Source organism: Cyprinus carpio, chromosome A22 (assembly GCF_018340385.1).
Source record: "Cyprinus carpio isolate SPL01 chromosome A22, ASM1834038v1, whole genome shotgun sequence".
NCBI classification, from domain to species: domain Eukaryota; kingdom Metazoa; phylum Chordata; class Actinopteri; order Cypriniformes; family Cyprinidae; genus Cyprinus; species Cyprinus carpio.
The window spans coordinates 22051083-22063177 of record NC_056593.1 but is presented as its reverse complement, the minus strand read 5'-3'; the positions used below and the strand labels follow the sequence as shown (position 1 = coordinate 22063177).

At 36.5% G+C, this 12095-nt stretch overlaps 1 protein-coding gene across 1 annotated transcript; it reads right to left on the bottom strand.

Annotated features, from left to right (window-relative positions):
* Nucleotides 1-364: 364 nt before the first annotated feature.
* gmppb (GDP-mannose pyrophosphorylase B) lies at nucleotides 365-9423 on the bottom strand. Its single transcript, XM_042712263.1, has 10 exons — nucleotides 9128-9423; nucleotides 8283-8466; nucleotides 8111-8191; nucleotides 7965-8013; nucleotides 7741-7883; nucleotides 7300-7458; nucleotides 6499-6577; nucleotides 4632-4759; nucleotides 1489-1671; nucleotides 365-999 (listed from the first exon to the last, which is right to left on the bottom strand). Exons 2-10 carry the CDS (start codon nucleotides 8409-8411, stop codon nucleotides 868-870), a joined length of 1083 nt encoding a protein of 360 aa, XP_042568197.1. The 5' UTR covers nucleotides 8412-8466; nucleotides 9128-9423; the 3' UTR covers nucleotides 365-867.
* Nucleotides 9424-12095: the final 2672 nt, after the last annotated feature.

Below are 12095 nucleotides of genomic sequence, written 5' to 3'. Positions count from 1 at the left end.
AACCCCCAACTGCTCCCCCGGGCGCCGCAGCTTAAAATGGCTGCCCACGCTCCGGGTAGGTGTGTCACAGTGGGTGTGTGTGTTCACTGCTCTGGTGTGTGTGCACTTCGGATGGGTTAAAATGCAGAGCACGAATTCTGAGTATGGGTCACCATACTTGGCTGAATGTCACGTCACTTTTTTTTATAGAAAAGACATCAAGACCAAAAATCTTCATTTGTGTACTAATGAATTGAACTTATTCTGAGTCTTGAATGTATTTTTTTATTATTTGTTCATTTGATCATTATTTAATGTTCTTTTTTCTTATTTGTTTTTATTCGATTGAATTAAATGTTTTGTTTAATTTAGTACATACTACAAGTTTTAGGTATGAACAGTCTTTATAGTAATCAGCTATTGCATCATCTGATACATAAATATACTTTTCATTCTTTCTACAGGCACAGAGTTTTATCCAGAAAAGCATTACATGTCTCCATTTATAAATGGAAAAACACAATGAAAACAATTCAAACATACTAACTAGACAGATTACCAATGTCTCAAAATCAACAAAATGTACCAAAGCAAGGTGAGTCCTGGTCTAATTGTCAGTATTAGGGAACACAATGCAGAGAGAAATAAAAACAGTACTTGACGGGTCAGAAATGTATGATGCAGCATTTCAGCTGGAGATCATCTACTATAGATCTGATTTTTTTCTGCAGCAGCACTTTTTCAAACACCACAGTCAGTAACTACATACTTCAGATTCTTCACAAATAACACCATTCCCATCAAGCACAGTGGTAGATTCTCTCTGTCATCCGGCAGCAACCATCCACACACACACTCGGGCACTTTGTGAGGGGTGTGAAAGTTTTTTCACATGATGATTCGTGGCTCAGGAACAGAGTCTGTGATGGATTTATGAGGCAGAACATTGGCACCGTTGATGTAGAGTTCATCGTTCACAATCACATCTTCACCTAGAACTGTAACATTCTCCATCCGCACCTGACCAACACAATCATAGTAACAAACCTTATCATACAATTCACACAGTATAAAAATCAGAAGTCTGAAAGAGCTTTATTACCAAGTATGTTTACACACACAAGGAATTTGACTTGGCGAAAGGAGCTTCCAGAGCATAAGAAAGCATTTCTTAGTGCAGACATACATAGGAATTACACAGTAGAGATGGAATCATTCACATATTCCATTTCCACCATGCCAAAACATTTAAGTAATAGTTTCATGCTTATCCAAATTTTTGATTTCATTTTGTCATTCACAATGCTTTCTGAGATGAGTAGTGGTTATTACTTTTATGCTTTGAATAAAAGTCTTTAATTTTGCCATTCATACAATAATTTGTTTGGTTCTTGGCTTAAAATTCTTCTTATAGAATTCCTTTGAAATTGCTATAAAGAAAATAAATGTACTCCCAGAACCAAGGCTGCTGAACAGGTGGCGCTCTATTGCTCAAACTGTGAAACTCACCCACTGCCCCACTGATGAGCTCCATCCCACAATGCAGGACTCCAGCCAGGAGTGGGAGCGTATGTGTGCCCCCTTCAGGACGGTACAGCGCTTTACTCTCACGCCATCCTCCAGAACCACACCGGCCCCGATCGTAACATTGGGCCCGATGGTACAGTTTTCACCGATCACCGCCGTTGGGTCCTGAGTTGAGGTTGATTGGCATACAGTTAGTCATATATTTTTTGGTATATGTATCATATTCTGCGTACAATATACTTAAAAGCACAATATACTGTACTTTTATCGGAGAAATACAAAACATGTTTCATGTTTACTGTACATTACAGAAAATGTCAAGCAGCTTTAAACTTTATCCATTTTTTAAAGGGAGTAAAAGAGTGAGTATCTGACCAAATTCCTTCATGTTGTTAGTTCATAATGCCTTGGACACATTGTGCCGAATTATCCTGTGGCAAAATACTTCCTGAAGATCTTTATTTTATTTTTTTACTGTAATAGTCCTCATTTCTTCATTTAATTTATACTAAATTATACTACCAATTTCATTTATTTAAAGGGGTCCTATTATGCTCTTTTACAAAGTCTTGATTTTGTTTTGGGGGTGTACTAGAACAGGCTCTCATACTAGGTTGTTCCAAAAACAAATTATTTTTCACATATTTTACATTATTACAACACCTATCTCCTCAGTCTGGCATTAACGGCTTGAATAGTTCCTGTATCAAATGAAGGCCAACCTTCTGTGTGTGCTGTGATTGGTTAGTTGGGCCAGTGTGTGCTGTGATTGGTTAGTTGGGCCAGTGTGTGTTGTGATTGGCAGCACTCGGTGCTAGGGCTGGTTCAATACTTTTTCAGAATCGATACCGATCCGATACCAAAATCTGCCGATATCAATATTGAGCCAATACCAGTGCAGTTTTTTTTAAATCAGTGTAGAATTTCTATACCTCAATGTGTAGGTCGATCATCACTCTTTGGTACTCTTTTATGAAATACTTCTGCTTAACGTTACACTGTCAGATATGCAAAAGAAATCTATCGTATCTCTTGCTCTGGCTACTGTGTGTAGACCACCAGGGCCGTATACAGAATTCCTAAAAGAATTTGCAGATTTCCTCTCAGACCTATTGGTTACCGTTGATAAAGCGCTAATTGTCAGAGATTTTAACATTCACGTTGATAATACTAATGATGCATTAGGACTTGCGTTTACTGACTTATTAAACTGTTTTGGAGTAAAGCAAAATGTCACCGGGTCCACTCATCGTTTTAATCATGTGCTAGATTTAATAATATCGCATGGAATCAATCTTACTGATATAGATATCGTACCTCAAAGTGATGATGTTACTGACCATTTCCTTGTATCGTGCATTCTGCGTATTAATGATATTAACTATATAGCTTTGCGTTATCGTCCAGGCAGAACTATTGTTCCAGCCACCAAAGACAGATTCGCAAATAAACTGCCTGATTTATCTCAACTGCTCTGTGTACCCATAAATACACATGAACTAGATGAAATGACTGGCAACATGGGCACTAGCTTCTCTTATATATTAGAACCTGTTGCCCCCATCAAACTGAAAAAGGTTAGACAAAAACGTACTGTGCCATGGTACAACAGAAATACCCACTCTATCAAAAAAAGCAACTCGTAGGCCCCACCACAACACAGAAACTGCTCTTGTTAAATTTACAAATGACTTGCTTCTTGCGTCAGACCAAGGCTGCATCTCATTGCTAGTTTTACTTGAACTTAGTGCTGCGTTTGACACCATAGATCACAACATACTCATAGATCGATTACAAAACTATACAGGTATTCAAGGGCAGGCTTTAAGATGGTTTAGATCCTACCAGTCCGATCGCTACCACTTTGTTTATTTAAATGGGGAGTCATCTCATTTATCACCAGTAAAATATGGAGTGCCACAAGTATCTGTCCTAGGTCCTCTGCTATTTTCAATATACATGTTGCCCCATGGAAATATTATTAGAAAATACAGGATTAGTTTCCACTGTTATGCTGATAATAATCAACTACATATCTCAACAAGACCAGATGAAACTTCTAAATTATCTAAGCTAACAGAGTGTGTTAAAAATGTAAAAGATTGGATGACCAATAATTTTCTCCTATTAAATTCAGATAAGACAGAGATATTACTTATTGGACCAAAAAACATTACACAGAATCTCGTAGATTACAATTTGAAACTAGACGGATGTATTGTTACTTCCTCTACAGTCAGAAACCTGGGTGTTTTATTAGACAGCAACTTGTCTTTTGAAAATCATATTTCCCATGTTACATAAACAGTCTTCTTCCATCTTAGAAACATTGCCAAGCTACGAAACGTTACCTGTTTCTGATGCAGAAAAGCTAGTTCAATGCGTTCATGACCTCTAGACTGGACTATTGTAATGCACTGCTAGCTGGTTGTCCTGCATCCTCAATAAACAAGCTACAGGTAGTCCAAAATGCAGCGGCTAGAGTCCTTATCAGGTAAAGAAAACATGATCATATTACCCCAATTTTTCAGTCTTTGCACTGGCTACTTATTAAGTTCCATATCAGTTACAAAATATTATTACTTACTTATAAGGCCCTTAATGGTTTAGCTCCTGCATACTTAACTAGTCTTCTACCACGCTACAATCCATCACACTCCCTAAGGTCACAAAACGCTGGACTTTTGGTAGTACCTAGGATAGCAAAGTCCACTAAAGGAGGTAGTGCTTTTTTGCATTTGGCTCCCAAACTCTGGAATAGCCTTCCTGATAATGTTTGGGGTTCATTAGCTCGACTATACTGTATGCTACTAGACACTGTTGTCAGGAGTTTATTCCTGATTTGCAATGCTATTAAATTGCAATTTCAACACACAGTTGTGTAAAGACAGATGTGTCTTTCCCTATTCAAGTAAACAGAAGCTCTACTTGCTGAGAATAGCTGTTACAAATATGTCAAATGAGCTGACTTGTTTTAAAAAGATGCTACAAAACTTTACAAATGTGTAAAGTGAGATTATTTTGTTCTACTACCTTGTGTTCACAGGCTACATAATGAATATCAACAAGACCAAACAAGAAGTAAAAGGTAATGAATGTTGACAAAAGTGAAAAATGTGTCACACCACAAGAACGTTTCCGAGGAAGCCTGGTCCCGTGCGGAGCCGCTCAGGGGCCTGCTGCCGTACAGACTGCAGGTACATGCACATGCCTGTTAAGAAGTCTTTGGGCTGGCCAATGTCCATCCAGAAACCTGAAACACACACAATTAACAAAATAACTTTAACATTAAATAGTTTAATAAATATATCATAACTGGATTATGGTCAAAATGACGCCTAATGTGTCAAATTTGTGGTCTCAGTTTCTATCTCTTTTGCACTGTTTGCTTCACGTTTGTAGTGTAGCTACAATTTCAATTACAATATTAATGTAACTGATTACATTTGATTACTTGTCTAAATTTCTAACTAATGTTTTCAAGTGTTAATCATTTTAAAACATTAAAAGCAGGCCAGGTTAGCACTCAACACTGATTACTGTCAGACTTTCAAAATGCTTCATCACTTGAATTAAGATTATAATAATTTACTTTTAAAGCACATCCACCTCAAAATCAGACTTTAGCACCTCTTTTTACTTTGAGATCATTCTGAGGTTAAATACAGATTTAAAACCATAACAAGATATAGTTTAATAGCTGTGATACTGTTTTTGAAATCAGATCTTTGCATCGCTATAACAGAAAACACTTTGGAAAAAAAAACATTTAATCTTAAAAAAGAAAGCATATACAAAAACCCAGATAGAAAATAAAACATTTATCAAATAAGCATTAGTCCTAATCTGTGTCCTCAACTCCTGAAACATTGGTGTCTCATATTTAAGAGCAGTCGATGAAATTTTGTTGAGAAATTGGTGTATTATGTTTGTGTGTGGTTGTTTTAATGTGTTTGTGTGTTTGTAATTAATTGTTAACATTTTCATAAGTAACTAATTTAATTAGAGTTAATAAAAAAAAATTCTCAGTAACTGTAACAGATTACAGTTAGATTTTTGTAATTAAATTACGTAATGCTGCTACATGTAACTAGTTACTTCCCAACACTAAATATTAAAACATACTTGTGATGGAAAACCAAAATGTCAAACAGTGATGTTAATTGAAGTGAAGAAGAGACCATTCATTTATGGTCCAAAAAGTTTATTCAGGACAAACTAGATGTTACAGTTAGTGCCTTATATACGTCCAACTGATGCAAACAGCAAAGTAAGCCATTAATTAAAACAGGTGTGTTCTGTATTCATCCAATCAATGACAATGACAGTGGGGAAGTCGTGGCCTAGTGGTTAGAGAGTTTGACTCCTAACCCTAAGTTTGTGGGTCCGAGTCTCGGGGCGGCAATACCACGACTGAGGTGCCTTGAACCCCCAACTGCTCCCCTGGCACCGCAGCATAAATGGCTGCCCACAGCTCTGGGTGTGTGTTCACAGTGTGTGTGTTCACTGCTGTGTGTGCACTTTGGATGGGTTAAATGCAGAGCACGAATTCTGAATGTGGGTCACCATACTTGGCTGTATGTCACATCACTTTCACTGATAATGCAAATATACAAATAATAATGTAATGAGTAAACACTGAAACCTGGAAACCCAAATCATAATGGCCCATTCACACAAAGAATGATAACTATACCATTACCCATACTTCTATGCTATAATTAATAACCCAGGGTTAAGACTAAACAAAGTGAAAGCATGGAAAAAGATGAGCCAGGATTTTTAGCTGGGGTTAGCAATTTTAAGTGTAAAAGGCCCATCTGATTATTTAGATGAACTGCACAAAATTATATGAATGAAAACATAAATAAATATATCCTTATATATAAGGAACTGGAGTACTGACAAAATATTTCGAAAAATACATCAATATATGATTTTATTGGAATTGCCCTAATTACGCGTGTCCGGTGAAAGGTGTGTGATGTTTACCTTGCAGCTCCATGGCATAAAGTTGTCCCTCCTCTGCCATTACAGGAAATATTTCCTTCTCAATGGAAGTGGGTCGCAACTGAGTACAAAATACAGAAAAATGTCGAAAACTTCAGAAAAATTAAAACAAGTTAAAGGTGCTGTTTTCGTTATATGATTCCATAAATATTTGCTTAATATTAATGGAATCATATAATGAAAACAGTCCTACTCCCTGAAAGATATTACTCACATAACTGACCTGAAATACTTTCTCTTGCAAATCTCTGTCTCTGTAAGCAGAACCTTAAGAGGCCACACTGATACCCTTTATCTAGCCAATTAGAAGTTTTTTGAGAAGCCGTCTGTCAATAATTGCATTTAATTGCGCACATTTATGCATTTGGCATACACTTTGTAATTCAGAATTCACTTCTCTCTAGTGACATATGGTCCAGTCTGCCTGACTTTTAATCATTTAGTGGATTTGAACCGAGGAAAACATTTTTCACGTCATGATTAAAGACTTTACTTAAAGTAATACAGTAACCTGTAATTTAATGATTTTTTTGTAAATCATAAATTAAAAGCAGTACAATAAGAATGAGATTTTTTTACATTATGGGGATGAGAATTTGAAGGGAGAAATATACCTAAATTTCATGAAATGATGACTATGCAATATAATGTACATTAATAATGTACTACTAAAAATAGGCTGTTTTCTCTAAGCAAAATCAGCACTGTATGTATTGATTGCAGTTGAAAATGAATTGAAAATTCTTTTACAATGACAATGTTGTTCTAAGATGGCATTATGACCTGGATTCTTCTCAGCATGGAAGGGCTGAAGATGTACATCCCAGCATTGATTTTATTGGAGACAAACACTTGAGGTTTCTCAACAAAACGATGTATTCGTCCAGTGTCTCCTTCATAAACGACCACACCATACTTAGATGGTTCTTCCACTTTTGTCACCTGAAACATCAGCCAGATAATATCAGTAATGTCGAGTCATGTGCATGAGTAAGAGTAACAGATAATTAATGTTGGGTGAAATATTCTTACAGATACAAGAGAGACAGAAATGTACAGAAATTTATCAGGTTAGATGGTTAAAATGTACTTGTTTTATACACTGCCTTGAAAGGATCTGTAAAACTTCTTCTAGAGATTTTAGGTTAGCGCATGGGTTTGAGTCATATTTCAGCATTGAATAATCTCTGACAGTGAGATTTCCAAAGAAAATGGGTTTCTCACAACAACTGTGCCCTCTCTGCTGTGCTGTTGGTGGAACTTCAGCATGTCATCAAAGGGAAAATCGCAGATGACGTCACTATTAAGAACGAAAAAAGGCTCCTCACTGTCGGTCAGCAGCTCTCGGGCCAAAGCCAGAGGACCAGCTAAATAAAAACACCAATGGATTTACAGTTTCACACTGGCTGCATTTGTGCTAGAAAAGCGATATGAAAATGTTCACTTACCAGTCCCTAGAGGTTCCTTTTCATGTGACAGGGAGATTTTTATTCCAAGCTGTCCAAATCACAAATAAGACTGCATGACTTTGATATTCACCACGCATCTACAACACAAATTTGCACTGTAAATGAGATGAACCCAATAAGCATACCCTCTGCTCCTGAGCTCTCATCTCTCGCTCCAACAGCTCAGACATGTAGCTCACAGCCAAAATGACATGATTGACTCCAGCCTGACCACAAAGACACCAAAAAAATTAACATTATATGAATGTAAATCAATCAGAAAAAAACACAAATGTACGGAGAAGTGTCCCGAGCTACCTTGACTAGAGCCTCCACCTGATGGAGCAGGATTGGTTTGTTGCAGAATTCAACCAGAGGTTTGGGCACAGTGAGAGTGAGTGGCCGTAACCTCGTGCCGTAGCCACCAACAAGAATCAGAGCTTTCATTATGGATCAGTAGAGCAGGACGCAGTTAGTGCATATGGGCACCAGGTACAGTTATCTATAAACAGTACATGAGAAACGAAATCAGAAACATCTGCAACTAACAGCTTTTACAATCCTCATTTAGCATTTAAAGAACATTTATAAAGGGCTTCTGACACTAGTGTACATTAAATGTCACAAAGGATAATATTTGACACCTTTACACACAGCACACCTGTAATCCCTGAAAATCACCTCTCTAACAAAGAACTTGACTGTGATATTTTATACAACCTATCACGTCAGGACACACTAACACATAATAACAAATCTAGAAATTATGTAATGACACTCAGTGAACTCTCAGGGCAATTCTCAACCAACTTCACGGGCTGCATTCTGGGATGCATTTGAAACGGTATTGAACGAGTTGCTGCTTTTCCTCCACTATCAACTCCAACTCATTCTATGATGCTAATAATAAATAATACATATTTTTTTGTAATTTATTTTGTATTGTAATTTGCTCATAGGTAACAAAATAATATAAAAGCATTAATATCATTTATTTTAAAATGATAAAAGATTAATACAAATACAAAACAATCGAGCCAATTATTATTATTAGCAGTAGTAGTAATAGCGATGATTTCTACACACAAGTGAAGTTCTACTGTACTGTACGTCAATAAACTTTTAAGTCAACTCAATTTCACATGATTTACTGATAAACTCACCCAGTGAACAATTCACCCGCTGCCCTGGTTTGATTATTACGTTCAAATGATCGACAAAACAAAAGCGATGGTTTATTAAATCACTTCCACAAAGGAATTCTATGTACTGATTAACCAGGTGTCTATTTAGCTGATTTAAATCTCTATACTATTCTGTAATGAAGTAAGTTTAGTTCCGTACAGTGATGATGAGAAAGCGGGCGAACTGTGGCGTCATGGGTCAATGGACAGTACCACTATTGCGAAGGTATCACTGGACGTTTGCCTTACATTACGGTAGGTTTTACTTCTTGCCAACATCTTTTAAACGATTCAAAAGTATTTTATAGTAATTTATTTTAATATATACCATTTTATGGCGCTAATTATAAGCAAAATAATGCACTAACAGTTCATATTGGCTACAGTCTTTCCCTATTAAAATGAGACACGCGGTCTCATGGACCAATCATTTCATAACAACGTGGCGCGGAAGTGAATAAGTTCCGAAATAATCATTCCATAAGAAAAGTCAAGCAGCTACATTTATAATATATAAAATTACAATATTGGGTTTGTTTATATTTATTTGTTTGTTTATTTATACACTCGCCATGGTTTAAACTATGTAAAGATCATATGGCCAGCTGAATACTATTTAGTTTATCTCAGTAACTGATTTGTTAGGTTTTTTGTAAGTAGGGCACAGTTGCCCTTATACATTACTATTAAATTTATTAACAATTTCTGACAGCTGCCGATTTCTGCTTCACAATAAACAAATCATGCTTTTGTAAATAGCAAATATGACAAAAATTTATAAATATGACATGAAAAAAGTTTATGTCTAGTTTATTATGACACATGCTACTAAGTCAAGATGGGAGACCTCCTGGGAAAACTAGGTTGCTATTGGAAGAGGTGTTAGTGAGGCCAGCAGGGGGTGCTCACCCTGTGGTCTGTGTGGGTCCTAATGCCCCAGTATACAGTAATGACGGGGACATTATACGGTCAAAAAGCACCATCCTTCAGATGAGATGTTAAACCGAGGTCCTGACTCTCTGTGGTCATTAAAATCCCAGTATGTCTTTTAAAAAGAGTAAAGGTGTGACCTCGGCATCCTGGCCAAATTTGCACATTTCCCAATATCCATCATGGCCTCCTAAAAAATCCCCATATCTACTGATTGGCTCCAGGTGGATGCTGCACACTGGAGGTGGACAAGGAGATACCCCCACACAATGTAGAGCACTTTGAGTGCTTAGACATAAAATGTATATAAATGTAATTAATAATTATTATTAAATTATTATTATGTCATAATCATGAGATTTAGTCAATTATGAGAAAATAAGTTTTAAGTTATGACAAAAGTCATCCTTATGAGATAAAAAGTCAACATTTTGAGATTCTTTGAGACACTTTTGACTTTTTATCTCATAATTATGCCTTTTCAGACAATTTGGGGGGGGGGGGGGGGGGGGGGGGGGGGGGGGGGGGGTCCTTTTTTCTTAACATAATCCAGTGAGTTTATCTTGATAATTGCCTGTTACAAAGTAACAAAAGGAGTCTAAGTGTGTTAGATGAAAAATGAATACTGTATATGGGTTTAAACCATCAATAACTTCCAAGTTTGTGTCATGAATAATGGAAAATAAAAATATCACAGCTGAGTAACATGAGAAAAGCGAGCCCCAAGCAATAGTAGAGTTTTGTTAAACATAAGAGTAAGGCGTCATGATTTTGTCCAAACCGGGCCTTACAACTTTATGTAGTAAATATTACATAAATAAATTGACTGCCCTGGCACTATTTGACAAAAACTAGAAATTACTTGAGCTGAATGATGACACTTATGCCATCTGAAAGAGCTGCTTTAGTGCTTAATCCTCTTCATGTCATAATTGATGATTTTTGAATTAACAGTCAATATGACTTATTATAAATTGAAATTGGTGACTTCCTCCAGTGTCCACCAGATGTCACCTGAAGTCATACTTGGAATTGTGACTTGGCTCCCCTAATGTAATTCATGATGTTGTAAATTATAATTCATTATGCACACAATAGATGTAAAATATCTGAAAATTGTCTGCATTGACTGGCTGATTCCAAGATTCCATGAGTACTCCATGAGTTTCAAGGACATTAAGATGTTTAATTAATGTGTTGATCTTACAATGATGTGTTTGCAGCAGTGGAATTGTAGTTATGTTATAGACATCACAGATCAGTGATGATGAGAATACTAGAAAAACAAATGCTAAATTAAACCCAAACAAAAATAAATAATTTCACTGAGCTTTATGCAGTATGTTCTTTAAAATAAAAGGCTTCTTTGTATAGACATACAACACACAAATGATTGTTTGTGTGTAACTGTAATAACAAAAATGCCCTTTCAAACCTTGTGCCTAAATGAAAATAGGCACAAGGTTTGGAAATTTGAACATGTAAAACACATCTTCAAAAATTAAGTAAAATGAAGCCTGCTCTTACATTAATTATGTTTCTGACACTTCAGTTTCTTCCTAATGATAGAGTAAAACAATGTTTATCTTAGACTTTTATGGCAAAATTCTGGATACTTATAACTCATGTTATTTAATTTGAAGCCTGCAAACATGGGTCAATGACTTATAACTCAACATGTGCAATAGTTCCACCTGTGTGAAGCTAGCTGTGATTTTCTTTCCCAGGAACAAATCTGCTAAACTGACCGAAGAGGAACGGGTGTTGGTTTTACAATTCTCTGAGAAATGTACTTTGATACCTGCCAGTGTGTTTTTTTTCTGTTCATTCATCATAGCAGGGTAGGCTGTTGATTGTGTGACCTTCCTTGCTGTTGGCTGTAGTTCATCTGAAGCTGATGTGACAAGTTCTTGAATCAGCCTCTGATGTGCCAACTCCTCCAAGAGTTACTCAGCATTATCTGCTTTTGGGACTCAGCTTCAAACTGCTCTTGAAAGATGGTTCTAGAATCACCCTG

Bases quoted from the DNA above. Each gene is read 5' to 3' on its own strand.
- gmppb (XM_042712263.1), bottom strand. From the start codon at position 8,411: ATGAAAGCTCTGATTCTTGTTGGTGGCTACGGCACGAGGTTACGGCCA. The intron at 8,014-8,110 runs GTATGCTTATTG...TGATTTGGACAG, and splicing joins TGAGAGCTCAGGAGCAGAGG to CTTGGAATAAAAATCTCCCT. The intron at 6,578-7,299 runs GTCATAATGCCA...TTTTGTACTCAG, and splicing joins CCATGCTGAGAAGAATCCAG to TTGCGACCCACTTCCATTGA.